The sequence below is a fragment of the Bubalus bubalis genome, chromosome 24, assembly GCF_019923935.1.
Source record: "Bubalus bubalis isolate 160015118507 breed Murrah chromosome 24, NDDB_SH_1, whole genome shotgun sequence".
NCBI classification, from domain to species: domain Eukaryota; kingdom Metazoa; phylum Chordata; class Mammalia; order Artiodactyla; family Bovidae; genus Bubalus; species Bubalus bubalis.
In genome coordinates this window covers 16,535,842-16,563,424 of record NC_059180.1, presented here as the reverse complement: position 1 = coordinate 16,563,424, position 27,583 = coordinate 16,535,842, and the positions used below count along the sequence as shown (strand labels likewise).

The following is a 27,583-nucleotide window of genomic DNA, read 5'->3' as shown; positions in this document are numbered from 1 at the left end:
CTCCTAGACAATAATAAAGCTCCTTTCCTCAGTAATTAAATAAAGCCTTTCCAAGAGTAGCTGCCTTAGGAGACTCCATCATCGCTGCCTATTTCTGTACTTTTCCCCAGCACTGTAATCACTTGCTGCCGTGCACATCTCATCTTCCAAAAGTTAAAAACTTCTGACTTCTAGTCAGGGCTTCCCAAGTGGCTCAGTGGTAAAGAATCCACCTGCCAGTCATGCAGGAGACGCAAGAGACACAGGTTCAATCCCTGGGTCTGGAAGATCCCCTGGAGAAGGAAATGGCAAACCACTCCAGCATTCTTGCCTGGAAAATTCCATGAACAGAGGAGGCTGGTGGACTACAGTCTAAAGGGTCGCAAAGAGCGACTGAGCGCGTGCGCACACACACACACACACACACACCCCCTTCTAGTCACCCTTTCCCATGTTTACACACGCACACACGCACACACCTTCTAGTCACCCTTTCCCATGTTTACACACACACACACACACACACGCACGCACATGCACACCCCTTCTAGTCACCCTTTCCCATGTTTACACACACACACACACACACGCACGCACACGCACATGCACACACCTTCTAGTCACCCTTTCCCATGTTTACATTCAATAGCTGCAGGTCAGCTGATTTGCAATTATTTTGGAACTCTGTTGCAAGTGAGCCCCCAAATTCACCAACAGTGCTTCCTCCCACTCCTGACTTTGCATTTCAGTAAAGAATTACAAATTACACACATCCTGGTGAACAGAGTAACATCACAAGTTAACTGTCCTTTCAACTTTCTCCAATCAGCAATGTTTGCCAAGGCCCAGCATTCACCTAGTATTACGAATTGCTTTCCTTTCTTTCCACAACTAGAGTGTGGTGGATCCAAGACACCGAATTTTAACACTGTACTCTAATTTGTCCATAACTCCTCTATGCTAACTAAGAACTTTAACTTCCTCAGATCGTTTCATTTGCATCTTTAGTTCTACCAGTTGGATTTCTTTGGGGGATTACTTTTCATAATGTAATAAAGATTTTCATAACTCTCAAATCACAACCCTGAAGAGTAAAGAACCCCCAGACTGTACTGAGCTAGGCGATCAGACAGGCCCACTTATATGCCAGCCAAGAGACTTGTTCCAGACACCTGAAGGCACTGCAAGTCACACTGCTCTAAAATAACAAATGACTTACCAAAGGCTTTGAAAGTTACTGACAAATAACCAAAAACACAAGTATTACATGTCAAGAATCTACTGAGATGCCAATGGTTCTCTTTCAATCTGTTCACTCTTAAGGTGTAAAGAGGGATGGTTTATATTTCTGAGGTCTTTTCAAGTCTTCAAGTTTTTTTCCTTCATAAGAAGTCTCCTTCACACATACCCCATGATATGATTTTTCAGCACTCCTCAGATAAGTATGTCTATCCACAGAACTCTGGAGACATGATCCGTCAACCCCAACAGAAAAATGTGACGGTGGACAGAGTGCTCCTCAAAGAGAACGTATGTGTCTGGGACTTTCCTGGCAGCCCAGTGGTTAAGACTCCTAGCTTCCAGTACAGGAGGCACAGGTTGGATCCCTGGTTGGGGAGCTAAGAACCCACATGCCTTGTGGCCAAAAAAAAAAACAAAACATAAAACAGAAGCAATATTGTAACAAGTTCAATAAAGACTTAAAAAAAAAAAATATATATATATATATATATGTGCCTGGATCTTTGTAAAAATGGAAGGATGAAAGGGAAGAAAAAAGGAGAGGGAGAGAGGAAGAAAGAAAAATATATATTGACTTCTAAACAATATTATTCACCTCTAAACAATAAAGATTTAACATACAGTTCAAGATTTGCAAGAAATTTCAGGTTTGAAGAGAGAGAGCTGCTTTGACCTAAAGCCCCAGGACAGGGCCTTCTCTTAAGCAAGTGTAGGCTCTCTGCCATTAGAGGAATTTCAGTAGAAAATCAGAGAAGCCCTAAGCATGACTGATAAACTCTCCCATGAAGTTACTTCATATATCCTTTGACATTCTAAATTAATACACCAAACTAACAGGACCAGCAACAAACGATTATCAGAAAAATCATTCACCAGGGTGAATTCTGCAACTTTCTGGCAATGGACCCACTTTCCTGCAATTAAACCTGTTCTTACATTATGTTATAACAAATAAACCTGAAACCAAGTGGGGAGGAATACACAACTTAACTACACAGATCATCAGACAAAAGGTAAATGTATGATGGTTCAGAAAATTACCAAAACTACCAGATTATACAGTCCTATCCCAAGACAATCATTTTATTCAAGTCTACAATATCAGAATACAAGAAATTATAATGTTCTTAATCTAACTAAAATTAGTGGCATGAGATTAATCAACCAAATGTGCAGGCTATTCCAAACCTAATTTTATCAACATTCTGAAACTAGTCAGCCAAATTACACTTTTCAAATGATTGTTGGCTAACCCAACAGAAAAATGTATAGAGGTCAGGAATGGTCAGCTGACATAGGGAAAAAAACACCTGGAAATAAAACATCCAAAGATGTTCCACTTCACTCATAACCAAATTCCAAAAGTGTCATTTTCATCTTTCACATTAAAAAGTTTTACTGGTGGGATTACTGGTGGTGGGATTTACAGAATTCCACTAGTGATAATATAAACTGATATAATCATTTTGTAGAAAAAGCACTAAATACCAGAATTTTTAAATGTACTGTTTGCCCCACAATTTCACTTCTAGAAACTTATCCAACAATCTCACAAAATGGATAAAGATACATTTAATGTGTTTACTGTAGTTCTGATGCAAAACACACTAGAAATCTAAAGTATCCAACATTAGGAAAGTAGGTATAAACATGAAGGTAGGCATACCATGTTCCCAGGGAAAATCATAAACAATGATCCACACTAGAGATAACCTAACTGAGTTACTGAACTTTAGTAATACAGATTTCTTCCAGCAACCATGCAAAAAAGGCAAGTTCTCTCTCACTGAGGTAAAGGGAGAGGGATATTACATGAATTGGGATAACAAGGCTTTCCCACACAACAACCTTCAGTGGCAAATGCCAAAGCCTTTGACTGCGTGGATCACAATAAACTGTGAGAAATTCTGAAAGAGATGGAAATACCAGACCACCTGACCTGCCTCTTGAGAAATCTGTACACAGGTCAGGAAGCAACAGTTAGAACCGGACATGGAACAACAGACTGGTTCCAAATAGGAAAAGGAGTACGTCAAGGCTGTATATTGTCACCCTGCTTATTGAACTTATATGCCGAGTACTCATGAGAAACGCTGGGCTGGATGAAGCACAAGCTGGAATCAAGATTGCCAGGAGCAATATCAATAACCTCAGATATACAGATGACACCACCCTTATGGCAGAAAGTGAAGAACTAAAGAGCCTCGTGATGAAAGTGAAAGAGGAGAGTGAAAAAGTTGGCTTAAAGCTCAACATTCAGAAAACTAAGATCATGGCATCCGGCCCCATCACTTCATGGCAAACAGATGGGGAAACAGTAGAAACAATGGCTGACTTTATTATTTGGGGCTCTAAAATCACTGCAGATGGTGACTGCAGCCATGAAATAAAGACACTTAATCCTTGGAACAAAAGTTATGACCAACCTAGACAGCACATTAAAAAGCAGAGACATTCCTTTGCCAACAAAGATCTGTCTAGTCAAGGCTATGGTCTTTCCATGTATGCATGTAAGAGCTGGACTATAAAGAAAGCTGAGCACTGAAGAACTGATGGTTTTGAACTGTAGTGTTGAAGAAGACTCTTGAGAGTCCCTTGGACTGCAAGGAGATCAAACCAGTCCAACCTAAAGGGAATTCAGTCCTGAATATTCATTGGAAGGACTGCTGTTAAAGCTGAAACTCCAATACTTTGGCCACCTGATGCAAAGAGCTGACTCATTTGAAAACACCCTGATGCTGGGAAAGATTGAAGGCAGGAAGAGAAGGGGACAACAGAGGATGAGATGGTTGGATGGCATCACTGACTCAATAGCCGTGAGTTTTGAGTAAACTCCAGGAGTTGGTGATGGACAGGGAGGCGTGGCATGCTGCAATCCATGGGGTCTCAGAGTCAGACACGACTTAGCGACTGAACTGGACTGAACTGAACCTTCAATGGTAGGAAACAATGGAGAAATAGCCAAAGAATTCTTAAAAAAAAAAAAAAGTATGACCCATGAATATTATACCCAGCCAAGCTGTCATTTATGGATAAAAACAACAGACACTTTCAAAATGAGTAATTCAGGGAACAGAGCAACCATAAACTCTTTTGGAAAAAAAATTATATTATATATGTATACACACATTATATATCAGCTCATCAATGTTAAATAGATTAAAAGGTTCAAGAAAACACTCAATCCCAGATGGTGGAACAATGTCTACAAGATCTAAGGGCAAGAGTGCATTCCAAGAATTTTATACCCAGCCAAGATGTCCTTCACATATAAAGGCAGAGACATTCTTAAATCACCAAATAAGGCACTATTTCTTAAGAGTGACAATAAACTCTAGCTTACAGGGAAATGAATCAAAAATTTCAGACATGGAAAGACCATAGTTAAAAGAACTAGTAGGGGGACATTTGGATTCTTTAAAATATAAAACTAAGACTAAACACTGAGGGCGTTATGGTTATAGAACAGACTATAAATGCTCTAAAGACACTGACAAAGTAAAATAACAAGAGTAAAGAGGGAAAAGTGGAAAGACTACACATCTTCTTATTTTTCCTATTATGAAGTTCACTGATGCTGCCTAGAACTGAAACATGGAATATATTAAAAAATAATGCCATCTTTGTAATGGTTTCCATTACATAGAAATGTTTTCCACTTCCTTAACCTTTTTTCCTTAACCTACTGAAATTTATCAAGAGCGAATAATTATTGAAGCAAAGATATGTTTGAAATTAACATCATTTTTCAGTTTCATTTGTTTCTTTTTCTGCTATTAAACTGAAATGAAATGGAGAGACCTCAAGAGGACTGTGCTCAGAGGGGAAAAAAAAAAATCAATACCAAAAGGTTACAGCCTGCAGATTACATTCACACAACTCTCAAAATGACAAAACTACAGAGATGGAGAACAGATAGTATACTGGTTGCCAGGAGACAGGAGGAATGCTACAAAGGGTATTAGGGGGAAAAAAGTATTAGGAATGAGTCAGACCTTCAGTGGTGATGAACAGCTCTGTACCTTGACTGTTGTAGTTACATGAATCAATACATGGAATAAATTGCACAGAACCACACACATACACGTAAATGCAGGTTTACAAACGGTGAAAAGGGAAATAAGTCTATAGTCTAGTCAATAATTGACATGTACTAATGTCAATTTCCTGGTTTTGATATTGCACACAGCTATGTAAAATGTCACCATTGGGGGAATCTGGGTGAAGGGTACAATGGAAAGCCTTGTACTCATTTTGCAACTTCCTGAGAGTATATACACATTGCAAAAAATGTACTTTTTTAAATGCAAATGATAGTAAAATGATTTTTATTTTAAAACAAGTATGACCCCAAAAATCAGCATGATCACTTTTTTAATGAAAGTACTTATTTTAGGCATCTATTTTCCTTATCTTATAGACAAATAGATAGAAACAAAGATATATGGACTATTAATCATAGTTCAGGGTATGAGGATTTAAAGGATTTCTTTTTTTGCCATGTTCTTTATACCTTTTGATACTGCTTGATTTTGAATGAGCATACATAATTTTTATAAAAATTACCCAGTTGTTACTCTAAAAAAAAAAAATTTATCCCAAGTCTGATTATTAGCCAATTTAAAAACCAATGAGGGCTTCCCAGGTGGTGGGGCTGCTGGTAAAGAAGCCACCTGCCAATGCAAGAGACATAAGAAACACAGGTTTGATCCCTGAATCGGGAAGATCCCTTGGAGGAGGGCATGGCAACCCACACCAGTATTCTTGCCTGCATATCCTCACAAGGCAGAGAAAGAAAAACCAATGATTCCCCTCTACCTCAACTGCATTTAACTCATAAAATACCTTTACCTTTCCAGGGAGTCTGAGACCAAAGATCTTTTTTCATGATAACCTTCATATAAAAGAGCAGCAGACTGCTCTAAGTGAACTACTGCATATGCTACGCCTAATTGGATTAACTGAACTGAAACACGTAAAGAAGTCAAAGCATCTTCCTGTATGTTGCTCTGTAACGTGCTCCAGCTACCACATCACCCTCAGGAGTCACATGTTCTCTATTCTGTCACATCAGAGAATAAGCAGAAATATCTTTTCTCTCATTTGTTATCAGCAAACTTTTACCATATTGCCCTTTCTATTATAAGAGGTAAATTATACAAGTTTTAAGGTTATTATCACTATATGTACTTCCCTGGTGGCTCAGACGGCAAAGCGTCTGTTTACGATGCAGAAGACCCAGGTTCGATCCCTGGGTCGGAAGATCCCCTGGAGAAGGAAACGGCAATCCACTCCAGTACTATTGCCTGGAAAATCCCATGGACAGAGGAGCCTGGTGGACTATAGTCCATGGGGTCGCAAAGAGTCAGACATGTTTTTCCTGGGACAATATACCCACTTGGGCCACATTTCAAGTAAATATGCCTATGTAAATGTGCACAGGCTTAAGAAGAACCCTAGTGCTACAGAAAGAACACAGGCTGTGCACTTAGAATTTGGGGTCTACATGCCACCTCTATCAACTTGCCATGTAACTCTGGACAAGCTGCGTACTTACATTACCCTCCCTGAGCCTCAGGGTCCTCATCTTCCTCAACTGTAAAATGGGAACAAACAATCATACTTACCTTGCAGGACACCTGGAAGAGACAAAATGAGGTACTGTCTGAGTACACGAGGGCCCTAAACAAAGCTAGCACGGAGTGTAATTGTGAAACAAACAGACCTTTTTCTCCCTCTAACCCCCAGCTTCCTTCCCTTCCCATCAGCCTCTCTCACCTCCTTCATTTCTCTCTGCCTTGTGGGTTTCCTCAGCCACTATCCACAGCCCTCACCTCATGCCACCCCCACTCCCACTCGTCCCCCAGCAGTTCTCCCAGGAGCAATCAGTTTCAGGGGCCTCCCAGGAAGTGTACCACCTACACAGCATTTGTTCTGACAACTCCTTTTGCTCACCTGCTCCTCACCTCTACCTGCCCAAAAAATTACCTGAGCTTGCTGGCTGCATGGCTTTTGGAAAAATTATACTCATATTCTACTTCAATCTTACTACGCTCTTTGAATGCTGCTACTATCAACTACTAACCTCAAGGGCCTACACTGACCTTCTGGGATTTGCTGTTTTTACACCTCTTTTTTTTCTTTTGTTTTGTGGGGGGAGTGGCTCCATCACACAGCTTGTGGGATCTCAGCTCCCCAGCCAGGGGTTGAACCCGAGCCTGCAGCAGCAAAAGCAGAGTCCTAATCACTGGACCGCCAGGGAAGGCCCATCACACCTGACTTCTTCAATTACCTAAATATCTGCTAAATGCTTACTGGGCACTGGAAATGTAAAGAGTGAGACTCATTCTGCTATGGGACCATAAAGAGAAGGAATCAATCCTCCCCACCCCCAGGCTTAGAGGGGAAGGAAAGGAGAGAAAGCCAGGGAAAGGATGGAGGAAGTTCCCATTTTGCTCTTCAAACTTCTGAATTATCTGACACTTACTACAAGAATAGTCTTGTAATTCTTATATAATAAAAGCAAATAAATCAAAATAACAGAAGTAAAAAAAAAAACTATAATCAAAGATGATAAATGTTAAACTAGCGGCTGGAAAGCCTCAAGGGGGTCATGGTCATGGTAGGTAAGGTCTCAAACAGAAGAAAAGGATGTTCAAGCAGAGGGAATAGCACTGAACAAAGGCAGAGATGTATCAAAGTGTACTCGGTGTTCTGGGAATGACAACTGGCTTGCAGAGGCTATAGAACAAGACATAATTTGAGAAGTCTTTAAAAGATATTCCGAACAAACGACTATAAGCATTTAATAATCATCTTCATCCTTACTGAGAGGACTAAAAGTAAGAGAAATTGTGAAAATCCAGGGCCCATGTGCTTTCCACTACTCTGTCGTGATAAAAACTTGGTCTTTGACAACACTGGGGACCCTCCGCTCAGAACACTTTGGGGTCAAGTGACATGACCACATCTGAGGTCCGTGAGGTAGCTCTGGCAGGAACATGGAAAGAAGATGGATTGGTGGAGGAAGAATCTGGAAGCTGTGAAGACACCAACTCCGAAAGCAAGAGATGACAGTAGCCTCACCAAGGCAGAGGGAATGGAGGGTAAGGGTGAGGTCAGACATAAGTTAGCTACAGAATCAACAGGTCCGTAAGTGGGGGACTGAAGGCAAAGAGAAATTTAAAGATGACTCAGCTTTATCACTGGAGTGTCTGGTGAACAAGATCATTAAGAGAGTTAGGGTATAGGGGAGGAGGTGCTAACCTAAATGGAAGACGATGGGTTTCGTTAAGACACATTTAATTTGATGTCTACAGGGCACTCCAATGGAAATCCAAGGCAAGAGAATGTGACTGAGTTCTCACTGGTTCACAGCTCACAGCTGAAATCATAAGAAAGAAGATCAAGGGAGACTGAAACAAGAGTTATATCATGGAAGACAAGGGAACCAAGAAAAAGTGTTTTGGGGCAGGGGGTGGGGAAGGGCGGGTGGGAGGCCGGAAGGGACCAGTGGTTGCCAACAGCCAAAAGAGGGCATAAGGACTGAAAAGAGGCTATTTATGTATTCACTGTACTACACCAACTGAGAATCTGTGGATTTACGTATACTCAGGGGCTCCGGGAACCAACCCCCATGGATGCCAAGGGATGACTGTGTACTGGATTCAGCACACAGTGGTCGCTGGTGGTCTTGAAAAGTAGTGACGACAAATCAGTCTGCAACGGGTTGCAGAACAAACCACCAGTGGAGACAAAAAGGGAGGAGGAAAAAGCAGCAATAAGTAACAGCTACACATTCAAGAATTCCATCCCTCTTCACCCCAGCCTGTGCAGTTACACCTCCCTTGTAACTGCACAGGACACTTCCGTGGGCAACCCAACCACCTACATTTGTCACAGTCCTTGTCCTGTCCAAAGACAATTACCTCCACCTCGACACAGCAGTGACTCTGTATCTACAGACAGAGCCAAATCCCTTCTTTTATCAGCACATGGCCTATCTTCTGTCATCTTCCTATCAGTTCACCTGTCATCTCTTTCATCCCTACCAAATCCAATCACCAATTAATTAAAATTTCCCACCATTCCCAATCACCAGTTTAGAGGCTTCCAAAATCAGCTTGAGCTCCTCCCTTTTCTTCGTTCCTTGCATCTGAAGTCCGTCCATTATAAGTGATGACTCTCTTGGTCAAGTCTTCCTCTCCACTCCTTACTCCAAATCCAAAGACAAGCCTTTGTCATATCCACACAGGTGTTCTATCTGGTTTCCTACACCAATCTAACCTACACACAGCAGATGAATCAATGTTTCTTCAAGGAAAAAATTAACCAAAAAACAAAGCCAAACTCCCTATGATAGGGCTGGAGGCCCTCCATTACCCAGCTTTTAACTGTTTTTATAAGCTTTCTAACTGCTTCTTCACAAAAATCTCCACCACTGCCAAACTACTCTATTAGAGACGCTATCTTAACACTACACGTTCAGTTACACCCTTCTCTTCTGAAGTGCCCCCTCTCTGCAAGTTCTATTCACTCTCCTTCTCTAAAAACCTTGAACATACAAGACTGCCACCGCATTCCTAACTACAACATAACTGTCTAGGATTTCCCTCGTAGCTCAGTCGGTAAAGAATCTGTCTGCAATGCAGGAGACCCAAATTTGATTCCTGGGTCAGGAAGAGCCCCTGGAGAAGGAAATGGCACCCTTCTTCAGTATTCTTGCCTGGAGAATCCCATGGACAGAAGAGCCTGGCAGGCTACAGTCCATAGCGTCACCGAGTCGGACACAACTTGGCAAATAAACCACCACCACCACTACAGGAGGAACTGTTCTGTACTCCTAGGGTACATCAGTGAACAGAGCAAAGCTATAGGAAGTTAGTATTTTGGCAGAAAGAGGTAACAAAAACAGACCTCAAAATAACATTAAGTTTGTAAAATGTTTAAAAGTGTATATGCTACAAAAAGAAGTGGGATGAGAATTCTGAGATGGGATCCCAGTTTTCAGTAAGGACCGGCCTCACTGGGAAGATTACTCCTGAGAAGGCTTGAGGAAGTTCACACTGCTCCTGTAGCTGTCTAGGGGAAAGAACAGCCCAAGGAGAGACAACAGATGGGGGCAGGCACACATCTGGAGCTTCTCAAGGACAGCAAGGAGGCCAGGGCGGCTGAACAGAATGAGCCAAGCAGGGAAGAGCAGGAGAGGGGTTCAGAAAGTAATCACAGTCAGAATATGGAGGGCACAGCAGGCCACGGAGGCGCACCATGGCCTTCCCTCTAAGTGAGCTGAGGAGCCAAGGAAACAGAACAAAGATATCAGGTGCCTTCGATTTTTCAAAGGACCACTGAGGCTACTGTGTTAATACAGTCTATAAAGGCACAAGGTCAGAAGCTAAGAGAACAGTTAAGAGACAACTGCAATAATGCAGGCAAGAGATGCTCAAGGCCTAAATTAGAGAGACAGCAGTAGAGGGAACAAGAAGTGAAAATCCTGGCTACATTTCAAAGGCAGAAAACAATCAGCCTTCCTGATACAGACCAGATGTGGGACAGAAGAGAAATAAAGGTCAAGGATGACTCCAAGCTTTTGGCACAAGCAATTAAACGGATGGAGCTACCCCCAACTGAGACAGAGAAGCCCTGTGGGTGGAAAGGAATTAAGGCAAAGATCGGGAGTGGAGTTTTAGACAGGTTACATTTGCCATGCCTGACAAACAAGCTTGCATGTCAAGTATGCAGCTGTGTATGTGAGAAAGGCAGCTGGGGAGACAGATCCAGCCTGGGAGCTCACTGGACCCGAGGCTTAGAGCACTCCACCTGTTCAAAGATCGTGGGATGAGGAAGAAATATCCAGTAAGATGGGGGAACCAAAAGCACATTTTAGCGTCCTGGAGGCCAGGTGAAGAAAGACTTAACAGAGAAAGGAGTATTCAGCGTGTCCAATGCTACTGACAGACTGAGTAAGATGAGGACTAACCTCTATGTTCAACAACTGTGGGGCGGGACCTCGACAAGCGAGCTTAAGAGAGAATGGAAGGAAGGTGAGGAATTAAAGACCACTCTTTCCTGGAGTTCTGCCGCAGAGGAACAAGGAAATGGAGCAGCAGCTGGCCAGGAAGGTAGCAGTAAAGGTATTCACGATGAGAAAAAATAGCATGTTTGTGTACTGTGTCCATATGGGCAGCATGTTGTGTACTGTATCCATACCGGCACACAGAGCCCCTACTAAGCCCATGCACCACAACTACTGAGCCCTACAAAGTCCTGAGCACTCAACAAATGTTAATTCCTTCCTTCACTTCCACCCCTATTTTCTATTATTTTTACTGACCTATACCTAATCTTTGTAACTGTCTGCAAATTTTCAATTAGAGGGCTCTTTTTTCCCTTGTCCAACTCTTCCTCACGACTCAAATATTTCTCCTGGGAACTCTTCCCTGGCCACTCTGCCCCACTAACCTCCCTCAGGTGTGCTACCAATGAATTCTTCTACTATGTGTTAGTCAATCAGTCATGTCCAACTCTTTGCAACCCCATGGACTGTAGGCAAGAATACTGGAGTGGGTTGCCATTCCCTTCTCCAGGGCATCTTACCTACCCAGCGATCGAACCCGGGTCTCCTGCATTACAGGCAGATTCTCTACCATCTGAGCCACCAGGGAAGCCCTATTCTTCTACTATGCTAAACCTTATCACACAGCCTCTCATAATTACCAGAATATATGTCCCATTTCCTCACTAAACTGACTCCCAGAGGTCAGGGGCAATATAACCCTTCCTGGAGTAAAAGTGTAGCAGTTGAGAGCACTGACTCTTGAACCAGACTGCCAGGCTCTGAATGCCAATTCTATCAATTGGTTGTAGTGTGAGCTTGAGAAGCTGCCTAACCATTCTGGGCCTTGAATGTCCTCATCTATAAAATGGGAAATAAAAATAGTCTCTGCCTCCTGGCATTGTTTGAAAGGCTCAGATAGTTAAGTATCTGCCTGCAATGCAGGAGACCTGGGTTTGATCCCCGGGTCAGAAGATCACTGGGAAAGGGAATGGCTACTCTAGTATTCTAGGCTTCCCTACTGGCTCAGACGGGAAAGAATCCACCTGCAATGTGGAAGACCTGGGTTCAATCCCTGGGTTGGGAAGATCCCCTGGAGAAGGGAATGGCTACCCACTCCAGTATTCTGGCCTGGAGAATTCCATGGACCTCCAGAGAAGCCTGGCAGGCTGCAGTCCATGGGGTCACAAAGAGTTGGACATGACTGAGCGACTTTCACTTTCTTTCACAGAGACTCTTTCATGATGATAATGTATCCACAGGTCCTAGGATTTTAAGTTTGATGCAGGAAGTCAATAAACAGATGAATAAACTGAGGCACTACAAAGCTCTGGCCTGTTGTACAGAATAACTTCTCGACACCACGTTAATAGTGTTTTGGGGATCTGTTTAGCAGGTCATTTTATCATTTGAACCATACCATCGCCTCATTTTTTCAAAAGCTGTTCAAGTCTTTCCTGGATAGTTCACCTGTCTCCCAGAAAACCTCTGTGCCATGACTGCCACAGAGAACCTGAGTACCGCTGAACCTTGCCCTGTGATCTCCCTCCACCACCACAGCTTCTTCATGCTTCCAGTCCTGCAGTGCACAATGCAATACAGTTGCTGAACTAATGGAAGGCACACCAAGTGAGGAGCCAAATTTAAGGTCTGATTTTCCCTCCATTACAGGGACTGTTCACAGAAGAGGACATTCAAAACTGAGAAGGCTTAGTAACCAAAGCAATCTTCCAGGCAACTAAAAAAAAAAACCCACTAATTTAAGCAAGGGTTCAATTTTGCACAAAATTTCCATAATAAGCAAATCTGACATTAAGTAAGAACTTTTCAGAGAAGTGGTGGGAACCTCTGAGATGTTACATCACTTGAGAACTCATGAGAATTCAACCCAAAATGATTTCATCAAAGGTAGTTACAATCTCACTGTTCTAGGTATTCCTTGCTGAACCTACAAATCTTTCACTAATTCTAAATTTGCAGGTCAAAACTCGTCTTCCTAAAGGGAGACTTTAAAGGAAATTCTTATGGTCCCTTGCCCACATCACTATCTCAGAACCAAATAAAATATGGTTGGACGACATTCCCAACCATCTTCCATGTGAGGCAGCATCTGTACCTCAAGGAGCAGAGACTTTGGAGAAGGGCAGCCTGGGACCAAATGCCAGCTCCACCTCTTGTTAAACAGGTATCCTACACCAGGTGTACTCACCTCCTCCTCTAGTAGTAATGGCAATATGGTAACCAACCTAGCAGGGCTGGTGTACATAACTGATACTGAATGACTGAAAGGAAACAAATAAATGAAACACAGGTAGCTTAGTGTAGATACTTAATCAATGGTAGTTCTATCATATTACACCATTTTCATCTTATTAGGGAACTGAAATTTTAAAAAGAAGGTATTACAAAGGCCCCAACTTATTTGCCAACTCTTTCAAGGCTCTTCAAAGCAAAAATGTTAAGTCAGTACGAAATGGAAAAAGAGTTTCTGGAACAAATAAAGAACTGTGATCCCTCCCCTCAAATGAGACACAAACCAGGCAACAGCTTCCTTGCAGCCGGGGGCAAGGCCTGCCCCAGCCACACCCCTGAACCTGGGACACCTAAGGAGACAAACCCCTGGGGTCAGTGCTGCAAAGAAGACACCATTTGACAGTCCTATTGGCCTTACATCCGCTGTGGTCACCCACTGTGTGCTAAAATAAGTGAGGGGAAGGTTTCAAAAAACTTGACTCAAAAGTTATCTCAGAAAAAAATTGTAAATGGTGATCATGAAGTCAACTACTTTACAATTAATTGCTCAAAGGTGGTTATTTTCATAACGCTGTCCTGACTGCCAATTAAAATGAAACCTGAATACAAGGGTGCTTGGCCAGCTAAGTCGATAAACAGTAAAATTCTGCCCAAATGTTCTAAAGCAATGTTGTCAGCTACCTGAGAGAAGGTACCTGTCTGTCTTGTTTATCTGACATTTGCTAGAGCCTCGCATACAATGGCTACTTAAATTCATTAAAAGATGTGTACACCCATGTTCATAACAGCATTTTTCACAATAGCCAAAAGGTGGAAGACACCCAAGTGTCCATCAAGAGATGAACGGATAAACAAAATGTGGGCGGCACACACAATGGAATATTATTCAGTCATAAAAAGGAAGGAAATCCTGACAGATGCTACAACACAGATGAACCTTGCAGACATTATGCTAAGTGAAATAAGCCTGTCACAGAAAAACAAAAACCGTACGACTCCATTTATATGCAGGCTTATACAGTAGTTAAATTCAGAGAGACAAGTAGAAGCATGGTCACTAGGGGACAGAGAAGAAGGGACTGGGAATTTCTGTTTAATGGGTCTAGTTTCAGTTTTACAAGATGAAAATAATTCTGGGGATGGACACAATATGAGTGTACTTAATGTGACTGAACTGTACCCTTAAGGATGGTTAAAATGGGGCTTCCCTGGTGGCTCAGTGGCAAAGAATCCACCTGCCAATGCAGGAGACACTGGTTCCATCCCTGGTCCGGGAAGACCCCACATGCTACAGAGCAACTAAACCTGTGCATATAAGATAAAGGGGAAAAAAAAAATGGTTAAAATGGTAAATTCATGTTACCTATATTTTACCACCATTTTTTTTTAATTCATTGAAAGAATCAATGAAGGACCACTGAATACTACTATCATCATTCACTCAGTGTTACACCTCATACCTTTGTTCATTAGAGAATTCCTGTCTCCACATTCTACAGATGAGGACATTGGGACTCAAAAAGCTTAACTGATCTGCCACTATCCATCCTACCTACGCATGGTACAGGCAACACTATACAGTGCTGCCTGGCATTAATGGTACATTTTATCTGACTGGTTATAAGCACCATAAAGACAAGGGCTACAGCTTAGGTCTCCTCTCTCTGCCCCAGACCTAACACATCACCTACAGGACACTCCAACGTTCAGAAAACCACGCTGGCCTAAAGAACTATTGTCACAGATGATGTCATGGCCTCCTTTTCTCTACTAAACCCCTAACGTGACAAAGATAAAATGGGCAACCTATAACTGGAGGTGCTCAAACACAGACTTGACGATCAAGCATCTTCCATGGGCCTACTATGTACCAAGAGCCAGAGAAGATAAAAATTCTGACAATTTCACCTTTGAGGGAACTGAGTCCACCACAATGGACGACTACGGCTCAGAAATAATCACTCCAACAAGACAAATGCTAAAAAACAGATGTGCACAAATCTCAGGAAGTACTGAGAGTGCCTTTGGGTCTGGAAAATATGGAATGTTATCCTCAGAAGAGGTGGCTTCTGAACCAGATCTGGAAAGATGAAGCGATCTCCAGGCACTCCAGGGCAAAGGTCAGAGCATGTAGTAGACAGACAGGCAGGGTACAGTTCCTGACTTTGCAATGATCTAGGTAAGTGACCTTTGCAAACCACAAACCCTCTCAGCTGCCCTGTATATAAGCTTATACCAAGATGGCAACCCACTCCAGTATTCTTGCCTGGAGAATCTCATGGATAGAGGAACCTAACCGGCTGCAGTCCATGGAGTCGCAAAAAGTCGGACACGACTGAGCCGGCTAAAACAAGATCCACTCCAGCTCTGTCAAGTGTGTTCTATTAGGAGCTCTGAAATCAAACTAGGTTCAAACCTTGCCACTGTCACTTAAAGAGTGACCCTGAGCTGGATATTTAGTTGCTCTGTGCCTCAGTCTCCCTACTTCAGAACACAAGGCTGGTATACTAATTAAATAACACATGTCAATCACTTAGCACAGAATTGTTAGCAACTGTCGTGATGAGCTACAATGTACGAGAGGCAAACAACAGATTCAAGGGTTGTGTCTGCGTCCAGGTCCCTCCCAGTCCTGAACCATCCCTGGGGCGGGAGGCGGGGTGGAGGGGGGGTTTGAGGGGGGATGGGAGCTCAGAGCCCGGCTGCAAACCCTGCACGCATGTGTCACTGCCGGACTCGACACGCGCCTCTCCCCGCCCCAGGGAGAAGCGATGGCTCAGCAGTCCCGGGCCCGCTCCCACCGCTCAGACTTGGCACCCGGGAAGGAAGGGGCTCCGACCCCACTTACCATGCTGGCCGGGGGAGGGGGCGGCTCAGGTGAGCTGGCTCTCGGGCTTCGGACACGTCCGGCTTGCACAGTTCAGGTCATGGTCCCGGCAGGCTCGGGAAGTCCCCCGCCCATGCAAAGACAACCGCTTCCCCACCCCCGAACCTCGCGGGGACCCTCTAAAAAGAGCGCGGCCCCCCGGCCCGCCTCATCAGGGACCCCCGAAACAATTCATCCAGACCCACCCGCCCCTCCCCAAAGAAACTGAAAAAAGCAGGAAATGGGGCTCGGAGGGCTGACGAGGAGGGCAGCGGCTCGGGGCCCCCCGCCCGGGCCCGACCCCCGAGGGGAGGCTCCGGGCCCAGGCAGGGTCTCCCCGGCCCCCGCGTTCAGAAGCGGCGGTGGGCCCGGCCCGGAGGCTGAAGGGGCGGAGGCTGAAAGGGCCTGGGCGGCGCAGTCCGAGCGGCCGACTCAGGGGAAAGGCCCGGGAGCCCACGCTATCCTTGCCGCCTCAGCCCACACAGCCGCTGCCGCCGCCGCCCCCCGGAGCATCCCTGCGCGCGCCCGCCCCGGAGCTGCCTGCTCGCGCTGCGCGGCCGCCCCCGACCAACAGCCCCAACGCGCCGGAAGTGGCGAGCGCTCGGCGCGGCCCCACGGCGCGGCCGCCGGGCTGCGGCGCTGGAACCGGACCAATCCGGAATCGAGCGGGCGGGGGCTGGGGGGCGCGGGGCGGGGCCGCACCTGACGGCTCCCTCTGGCCCCGCCCCCTCCCGGCCCCGCCCCACGCCCGCCGCCCTCCGCCGGTCCACGCGGGCAAGCGGCCATGTTGGTAAAGGGAACTAGTCCTGCCATCTTGGTAAAGGGGCGGTTTCTCTTTCATTTCCTGAGCTCATTCATTCCACCCATCTTCAAGGAGCACCTTCTATTTGCCCAGCACCCGGCTAGAAGTCGGTGGCACGCAGCCTCTTCCCTTGTGGAATTTACATCCATTCAGGCCACAGACATTTTAGCTGCTGTGGACCAGGCTCAGCTGTGGATGCCAGGACTAGTACAGTAAACAAGATCGCTGTAGTCCCTGCACTCAAGGAGGCAGATAAGCAGCAAGTAGCAAGCAAGTGAATAAATTAATTGTAAGAAACGAGAAGTGTTGTGAGTGTTATGAACGAACGAACACACAGGGGCCCCAGGTAAAACATGGAAGGGAGGAATGGAAATGTAAACAAGCCTGAGGATAAAGTCAATAGCCGCCAGCGTGATCAAAGTTAAGGAACAGCAACTGCAGAGATTCTAACAAGGCAAAGATGTGGTAGGTTCCGGTTCCTGTTTCTATCCTCCAACCCACTTTACTTGTCAAAGTACTGACTTGAAGAAATAGAAGCAAGAAACAATGCCCAGCAGCAGAGGTGCGGCTAGTCATGAGCCGGACCAAATCTGTGTAGTGGCCTTCAAATTCCAGCATGAACTAGAATCACCTGGAGGGCCTGTTAAAACACTGATTGCCCTTCCCCACTCCCAGAGCTTCTCATCAGTTCAATTCAGTTCATTTGCTCAGTCGTGTCCGACTCTTTGCGACCCCATGAATCGCAGCACGCCAGGCCTCCCTGTCTAATCAGTAGAAGCTCATAAATTACATTTCTAAAAAGTTCCTGGGTGATACTAATGCTCCAGGTCCAGGGATCACCCTTGGAGGACTGCTGATATAACTCAAGGCCACAGAAAGCAATGGCTTTCATTTATTCTTTCATTAAATATTTATTGTTGCCCACTAAGTGACAACCACTGTTCTGACGATTCAATGCTGATAAAGCAGACACACTTGGGCCTTTATGGAATAGAGAGATGGATTATTTTAAAAGTATTACCAAATGAGTCATCACTTTAAATTGCAATAAGAGCATTGAAGAAAAATACAAACCATTTGAGGGTTAATAGCCAAGGGATCTAAGCTAATCTTGGGGGTTTGGATGGGGAGGCAGTCAGGAAGTGGCATTTATTTACCTGTGGCTTGAATGACATGTTATAGTTGGCGAGGCAAAGTGAGGGGACTGCATGTACAAGAGAAGCCATCTCAAAAGATAAACAGATGAATCAGGATGGATGCCAAGTGGCCTGCCCTGTCTTGGCTCAGTGTAGTGAAATGAGCCAAGACTTTGGAATGAGAGATTTGGAGTGGGAAACCCAGGTCTTATCACTGAAAGTGAAAATGAAGTCGCTCAGTCATGTCCAACTCTTTTGGACCCCATGGACTGTAGCCTGCCAGGCTCCTCCCTTCATGGGATTTTCCAGGCAAGAGTACTGGAGTGGGTTGCCATTTCCTTCTCCAGGGGATCTTCCCAACCCAGGGATTCAACCTGGATCTACCCACATTGTAGGCAGACGCTTTACCGTCTGAGCCACCAGGGAAGATCTCTCTTAATCACGGCTGCTGCTAAGTCACTTCAGTTATGTCCGACTCTGTGAGACCCCAGAGATGGCAGCCCACCAGGCTCCCCCGTCCCTGGGACTCTCCAGGCAAGAACACTGGAGTGGGTTGCCATTTCCTTCTCCAATGCATGAAAGTGAAAAGTGAAAGTGAAGTTGCTCAGTCGTGTCTGACTCTTAGCGACCCCATGGACGGCAGCCTACCAGGCTCCTCCATCCATGAGATTTTCCAGGCAAGAGTACTGGAGTGGGGCGCCATTGCCTTCTCTGCTCTTAATCACTAGCTGAGGTATATTGAGCAAGAGACTATCAAAGTCTTAATTTTCTCACTGTGTAATTAGATGAAACAACAGGAAGTCAACTCACTCTCAATAAGAAGTATGCCAGGACTTCCCTGGCAGTCCAGTGGTCAAGACTCGGTGCTTCCAATGCAGCGGATGTGGGTTCAGTCCCTGGTCAGGGAATCAAGATCCCACATGCCACATGGCTAAAAAATGGATGTATGCCTTTGGCTCACATAATTCACAAACCTGGACAACTAGAAATAAGTCAGCTTCAGGCTGGGAGTAATGGGTGCCCTGGATCCATTAATCTAGGATTTTCTTGGCTTTGCCATCCTAGGTGTATCAGTCTTGTCCTCAAGATGGCAGCCAGTGCCAGCCAGGGCCACAAAATTCCCTGTTCACATCCAGCAGGAGAGAGCACTTCCCTAGTGGTCCAGGGGCTGACCCTGTGCACCCAGTACAGGGGACCAGGATTCAATCCCTGGTCAGGGAACTATGCCCCACATGCCACAACTAAAGATCCCACATCCAACAACTAAGACCCAGCACAGCCAAATAAATGCATATTTTAAAAAGAGAGAGAGCATATTTTCCCATGTCTTATCTCATGGCAGTAAGTTTTATACTTCTGGTCCTAATCGACCCAGGCCTGCCCGTCCCTGAACTAGCCATGTAGAGGAAGATGGAATTGCTAAGACTGACTTAAAGAACCCTCCCCTGGGGCTGATTTCAATTCCCCAGAATAAAGTGGATTTGTTGGCATCACTGCCATGTCCATCATACCTTCATTGCCAGGATAGAGTGAAGATTAAACTTAATGTATACAAAACATCTAGCACATAAGGCAGACAATACATCACAGCAATTATTAATTTTACTCCAGGGATTTTGTCCAAGTCAACTAAGTAACATTTTGTTATTAATATTAATCTCAAGCGTGTCTATTCCAAAAAAAGATTTAAGGCTGCTGTTACCTTTTATTGGCACTGCAGGGATGGCCCCTATCCATCTCCTTCTGCCCATTCCTATTGCTACTGCCTTGGTCTCATTCATTCTGCTATTTGTTCAATATTCAGTTAGTATCAACTTTCTGCCAGACCTTTTGCAAAACCTAATATTTCCAAAATGAATAAGATTCAGACAAACTGTTCACTGCCTCATGGTGGAAACAGCCACCAAACAATTACCACAGTGTGAGAGATGCTATAATAGAGATAGGTACAAACCTTCTGGGCTTCCCAGGTGGCACAGTGGTAAAGAATCCACCTGCCAATGCAGGAGATGCAAGTTCGATCCCTGGGTTGGAAAGATCCCTGTGGTAGGAAATGGTCACCCACTCCAGTATTCTTGCATGGAAAATCCCATGAACAGAGGAATCTGGCAGGCTACAGTCCATGGGGTTGCAAAGAGTCGAACACAACTAAGTGATTGAGCAGCTGAGCACACACACTTTCATAAGTTTTCTAGCAATAGTAGGGGAAGTAGTTGTGAGGCTAAACAAAAATGGTAACGTTTCAGTTGTATCTTCTGGGATGAATAGAAGTTCACCTGAATGCAGCAGTGTCCCCAACTCCTATTCCAACTCGAAGCTGTCTTCTACTGTGACAAGACTCTTTCCACTGCAAGTGACAAAATTGGGACTCTAGAGTTGGAACTCAACTATCATATGAAAAAAAGGGACTGTATTGTTTCTAGGAGAGATACAATGGGTTGCATGGATTCGAATTCTGGGTCTGAAATGATATTACAGAACTCAGTTTTCCCCCATTTCTTGGTTCTGCTTGAAGATCCGTGTGGTGGGCCTTGCATACCCAGGCTTTATCTTCTCCCAGATGGAAACCTGGTAGAAAATAAGAGTATGCCTCTCCTACAAATGTTCCAGGAAAATAATCCCATTGGCTTTCGTTGGCTCACTATGAACCAATCATTCCAACCAGGGGTGAATATGATGCTTTGATTGGCTGGACATTAGTCACATGCTCCACCCCAAGCTCCACAATATCTCTTTCAAGGGAATGGCCAAGTTCTCTCTGAGCCCAACTACAATTCTGCCAGGCTGTTAGAACCTGGAGAATTCTCCCATTTTGCAGATGAGGAAACATGTTAGTTTCTCAAAAGGTGTGTTAACAGTAACACTCAGTATGGACTTGGTGAAAGAAGCGGGGGGAAAAAAGGGTAAGTGGTGTGTGGCACCCTCTATAGGTGATAGGAAAACTGTCTTTAACCTGTCATTCAAGGCCTTTGACAGTCTGAAACTGTATAACCAGACTCTCTGGGTTGAGTCTCTACTCTGCCCTTTACTAGCTGTGTGGCCTTGAGCGAGTCACTTAAACTCTCTGTACTTCAGTTTCTTCATCCATGAAATGGGAATAACATCAGTACCTACCTGGCCAGGTAGGTACCTGTGTGAGTCAGATTCTATCAGGAAACCCTAATTTAGATTTGAAGGATTGACAGGGCGTAATTCAAAGGCGAAGAGTTGACTCATTGGAAAAGACTCTGACGCTGGGAAGGATTGGGGGCAGGAGGAGAAGGGGACGACAGAGGATGAGATGGCTGGATGGCATCACCGACTCAATGGACGTGAGTCCGAGTGAACTCCGGGGGTTGGTGATGGACAGGGAGGCCTGGCGTGCTGTGATTCATGGGGTCGCAAAGAGTCGGACACGACTGAGTGACTGAACTGAACTGAACTGAATTCAAAGGCGGGTAAGGAAACCCTACAAAAGGTAATACAGTACCCGAAGTTTAGCCATAGTAGGACAACTTGCACCTCTAGACCTAACAGGGCAAGAGGAGGAATGGCTGCAAGAATCTGACGAGGGAGAATCATGTGAAAGAAGCTGAAGTAAGCATCCAGCCAAGGTGATCCTGCAGGGAAGAAGCCAGTGGAACAAATCTGTTGACCTCACTGTCTTCCCTCCCCCTCTCTCCTGCTGGGACTCCCCATTGCATAAATCCAACTAGCAGCCAGGGACCAAGGGATGCTGCTGATACTGTTCATAGAGACCAACCTCTTAGACCCAGGGCTAGGCAGAGAAGGGGAATAGAAGAGAACCAGCAGAGTACCATGAAGTGTTTAGAACAAAACCTGGCATTTAAACATGTAAAGTTTTTGTTGTTGGGTTTTGTTTTGTTGGCAGAACATGGGCTCCAGGGTGCGCACTTAGTAGTTGTAACTCATGAACGTGGCTGCCCCGTGACATGTAGGACCTTCCCGGAACAGGGACCAAACCCATGTCCCCTGCACTGACAGGCAGATTCTTACCCTCTGCACCACTAGGGAAGTCCCTAAAGACTTTCAATCATGTTAGCCAGCAATTACTATTTCCATCCTAGTTCCAGCCCTCCTTTCAAACTCCTCTTCTTCAAATCCTCATGGCTCCTGGAAAACAGTAGGCTCTTTCAGGTCTCTGCGCCTATGCTCATGTTGTTTCATCTTAGGATGACCTCTTCCTTACCCCTTTCAATCTCCTATTCATCCCAAAGACCAAACGCAGTTGTCTCCCAAAGAGCGTCCTCTTCCTGTGGAGTAAAAGAAAGTGAAAAAGTGCTAGTTGCTCAGTCCTGTCCGACTCTTTACGACTCCATGGACTGTAGCCCACCAGGCTCCTCTGTCCATGGAATTCTCCAGGCAAGAACGCTAGAGTGTGTTGTCCTTTCCTTCTCCAGGGGATCTTTCCGACCCAGGGATCAAACCCGGGTCTCCTGCACTGCAGGCAGATTCTTAACCATCGGAGCCACCTGAATAAAAGGAGTTAATAAACCATTATTAATATGATATTGGAGAAATATTGCCTGCAGCTTTACCTGGTTGTAACAGCCCCTGGAAATATCCAACAGGAATCACCCATGGATACAGCATTATGCGACAGAGACCTCTAATGTCCAGCCATGTCAAGGACAGATTGTACTTCCCCATTCCTTGCAGTTGACTGAGTGGAAGTGACCCATGTCACTTCTGGGCCAGAGCATTTCCTTGCATGGGTGATTCCCTTCCATTCTGCTCTCCCCTGCCATAGTGAACCCTGAGGCACCATGTTGAAATTGTGGCACCATGAAATGAAGTGCCTGCACGGGACAGAACCCCTTCCTGACCCACACCAGACCAGCAGAATGATCTGATTTTGTTTTCAGACAAAGTGATAGGTAATAAATGGATTTATTTAGAGAGAAATACATTTCACAAAGAAATAGAGGAAAACAATAGAATGGGAAAGACCAGAGATCACTTCAAAAAAATTAGAGATACCAAGGGAATATTTCATGCAAAGATGGGCACAATAAAGGACAGAAATGGTATGGACCTAACAGAAGCAGAAGATATTTAAAAGAGGTGCAAGAATACACAGAAAACTATACAAAAAGATCTTCACAACCCAGATAATCACGATGGCATGATCACTGACCTAGAGCCAGACATCCTGGAATGTGAAGTCAAGTGGGCCTTAGGAAGCATCACTGTAAACAAAGCTAGTGGAGGTGATGGAATTCCAGTTGAGGTATTGCAAATCCTAAAAGGTGATGTTGTGAAAGTGCTGCACTCAATATGCCAGCAAATTTAGAAAACTCAGTAGTGGCCACAGGACTGGAAAAGGTCAGTTTTCATTCCAATCCCAAAGAAGGGCAATGCCAAAGAATGTTCAAACTATGCACAATTGTACTCATCTCACACGCTAGCAGAGTAATGCTCAAAATTCTCCAAGCCAGGCTTTAATAGTACATGAACTGAGAACTTTCAGATGTTCATGCTGGATTTAGAAAAGGCAGAGGAACCAGAGATCAAATTGCCTACATGCACTGGATCATAGAAAAAGCAAGAGAATTCTGGAAAAACATCTACTTCTGCTTCAATGACTATACCAAAGCCTTTGACTGTGTGGATCACAACAAATTTTGGAAAATTCTGAAAGAGATGGGAATACCAGGCCACCTGACCTGCCTCCTGAGAAATCTGTATGCAGGTCAAGAAGCAACAGTTACAACTGGACATGGAAAAACAGACTCGTTCCAAATCAGGAAAGGAGTACGTGAAGGCTGTATATTGTCACCCTGCTTATTTGACTTATATGCAGAGTACGTCATGTGAAATGTCAGGCTGGATAAAGCAAAAGCTGGACTCAAGATTGCCAGGAGAAATATCAATGACCTCAGATATGCAGATGACAACACCCTTATGGCAGAAAATGAAGAGGAACTAAAGAGCGTCTTGAAAGTGAAAGAGCAGAGTGAAAAAGCTGATTTAAAACTCAACATTCAAGAGGCAAAGATCATGGCATCTGGTCCCATCACTTCATGGCAAATAGATGAGGAAACAATGGAAACAGTGAGAGACTTTATTTTCTTGGGCTCCAGAATCAGATGGTGACTGCAGCCACAAATTAAGACTCTTGCTCCTTGGAAGAAAAGCTTTGATAAGCCTAGACAATATATTAAAAAGCAGAGACATTATTTTCCCGACAAAGGTCCGTCTAGTCAAAATTGTGATTTTTCCATGTATGGATGTAAGTGTTGGACCATAAAGAAAGCTGAGCACTGAAGAATTGATGCTTTTGAACTGTGGTGTTGGAGAAGACTCTTGAGAGGCCCTTGGACTGCAAGGAGATCAAACCAGTTAATCCTAAAGGAAATCAGTCCGAATGTTCATTGGAAGGACTGATGCTGAAGCTGAAGCTCCAATACTTTGGCCACCTGATGCAAAGAACTGATTCATTAGAAAAGACCCTGATGCTGGGAAAGATTGAAGGCAGGAGGAGAAGGGCCCAACAGAGGATGAGATGGTTTGATGGCATCACTGACTGGTGGACATAAGTTTGAGCAAACTCTGGGAGATGGTGAAGGGCAGGAAAGCCTGGTGTGCTGCAGTTCATGGGGTTGCAAAAAGTCGGACAGCACTGAGTGACTGCACAACAAAGCAAGGAGAATGAGTAGCTCATGCTCAGAAGACCCAAACTCTTCAGTGGTTTCAGTGGTAAGGGTTTTTAAAGATGGTGTTGAGGGGAGGGTCATAGTATGTGGACAGCTTGTGGACATTCTTCTGACTGGTTGGTGGTGGGTTAACAGGGTGATGTTTCAGGAATCTCAACCTTCTGGTTCCAGTCAGCAGGGGGGCTGTTGTAAAGCAGCATGAACTCACCATCCTCCACCTGGGTGGGGAGTCTTAGATTCTGCAGAACAACCCAAAGGTATGCATCAAATTGTTATCCATTTCCTTTTAGGAGGAACTAGGAGTCCTGTGGTTCTTGTCCTAATCACTGATTGCTTGAGCCTGCTCTTTGAAATTCAGGGAAGGCCTTGGAGACCGAAGCATTTTTTCTCCTACAAACAAGAAGTGGAGGGACTTCCCTGGTGGTACAATGGTTAAAAATCCACCTTACAATGCAGGGGACCTGGGTTCAGCCCTTGATCAAGAAACTAGGTCCCACAAACTGCAACCAAGAGTGCTCATGCCGCAGGGAAGATTGAAGATCCCAAGTGCCTTGACTAAATCCCGCAAAGACCCACAACTAAGACCTGCAAATTATTTACTTGCAGCCAAGTAAATAATTATATTAAAAAGGTTGGGGTGGGCGAGGCTTCCCTGGTGATTCAGTGGTAAAGAATCTACCTGCCAAATGCAAGGGACACAGTTTCGATCCCTGATCCGGGAAGATCCCCCATGCTGCGGAGCTACTAAGCCCGTGCCTCACAACTGTAGAACCTGTGCTCTAGGGCCTGGGAGCTGCAACTACGGAGTCCACGCACCGCAGCTACTGAAGCCTGAGAACCCTAGAGCCTGTGCTCTGCAACAAGAGAAGCCGCTGCAATGAGAGGCCTGCGTGCCCTACAACTGGAGACAGGCCTCTGCTTCCCACAACTAGAGGAAAGCCCGTGCAGCAACAAAGACCCAGAACAGCCAAAAATAAATGAATAAAGGTATTAAAAAAAAAGAAAAAGAAAGAAAGAAATGGAGGTCACAGAGGGACTTTTGTGACTGAGAAGGCCTGCAGGGTCCTGCTTGGCTTCAATCCCCCTTTTCTTCGATATTCCTCAATTCTAAAGGGAACAGGGTCGGGACAAGAAAGGGAATAAAGTTTTGGATAGAGAGATTAATCATAAACTCAGCAGATCTTAGTTTGAGGGAGATTCAGTTTCATATTTAGTAAGAGGAAGAAAACGTCAAAAGGAAACTGAGGGGGAGATAAATGTTCAGTAAACTGAAAACAAGTGCTCCCCAAATGAGCACTCTCTTCCCTTGAAGAATCCCAGCCTGGAGGAGGCCCAGGCTAATCGCATCCTCCCACAGGGCAGTACAATGGACTGGGGTGACCTCCATGATGGAGCAGTACAAGCCAGCTAGACTTGGGCCATGTGGTCAGAGAGAGTTTCCCAGAGGAAGCAACACTTAATCTCAGGCTTGAAGAGTGATGGTGTTGCAAGAAAAAATGGGGTGCGAGAGGATGGTCACTTCCCAGGTCTCAGGGGAGTCCCTGGGACCAGTTGCCAAGTGACAGTCCATAGCTTCACACAGGAAAGAATTCAAGAATGAGACACAGTCAAATGAAAGCCCAAGTGTATTTAGAGATTTTTGGGCCGCCGCCCACTTTTTGGCCTTTTATGGTTAGCCTCAGAACTGTCATGGCACCTGTGGTTGTGTCATTTAGTGAAACTGAAAGTGAAAGTCGCTCAGTCGTGTCCGACTCTTTGTGACCCTACAGACTATACACTCCATGGAATTCTCCAGGCCAGAATACTGGAGTGGGTAGCCTTTCCCTTCTCCAGCGGATCTTCCTGACCCAGAAATCGAACCAGGGTCTCCTGCATTGCAGGCAGATTCTTTACCAGCTGAGCTACCAAGAAAGCTGATATCATTTAGATGCTAATGCATTAAAATAAGTGTATAGTGAAGCTCAAGGTCTATTAGAAGTCAAATCTTCTGCCACCTTGGAGCTGCTACTGCTGCTGCTAAGTCGCTTCAGTCGTGTCCGACTCTGTGAGACCCCAGAGACGGCAGCCCACCAGGCTCCCCCGTCCCTGGGATTCTCCAGGCAAGAACACTGGCGTGGGTTGCCATTTCCTTCTCCAATGCATGAAAGTGAAAAGTGAAAGTGAAGTCTCTCAGTCGTGTCCGACTCCTAGCGCCCCCATGGACTGTAGCCCACCAGGCTCCTCCGTCCATGGGATTTTCCAGGCAAGAGTACTGGAGTGGGGTGCCATTGCCTTCTCCGATATCTTGGAGCTAGTTGGTTCTAACCAGTTTTTGTGGTATCCTCAACAACTATGTTATTCTTTTAATAGTTGGGCCCTACCCGCTTCCCTCCTGTCTCAATGGGAATCAGAATCTCCTATGTAAAAGGGTTGTTGTTTAGTTGCTAAGTCGTGTCCAACTCTTTGCAACCCCATGGACTATAGCCCACCAGGCTTCTCTATCCATGGGATTCTCCAGGCAAGAATACTGGAATGGGTTGCCATGCCCTCCTCCAGGGGATTTTCCCAGCCCAGGGATCGAACCTGCATCTGTTATATCTCCTGCATTGGCAGGTG

General features: G+C 45.0%; 1 protein-coding gene across 5 annotated transcripts in view; it reads right to left on the bottom strand.

Annotated features, from left to right (window-relative positions):
* Nucleotides 1–16,992, bottom strand: part of XPO6 (exportin 6) — a 106,872-nt gene extending 89,880 nt beyond the window's left edge. For 3 of the 5 annotated variants that reach the window (XM_044935986.2, XM_044935987.2, XM_044935988.2), the window contains exon 1: nt 16,377–16,992. In XM_044935986.2, the coding sequence (XP_044791921.2) occupies nt 16,377–16,379 (3 nt within the window). In that variant the 5' untranslated portion in view covers nt 16,380–16,992. The remainder of the gene's footprint in view (nt 1–16,376) is intronic. The other 2 variants (XM_006070557.4, XM_006070558.4) reach the window with 1 other exon arrangement.
* Nucleotides 16,993–27,583: the final 10,591 nt, after the last annotated feature.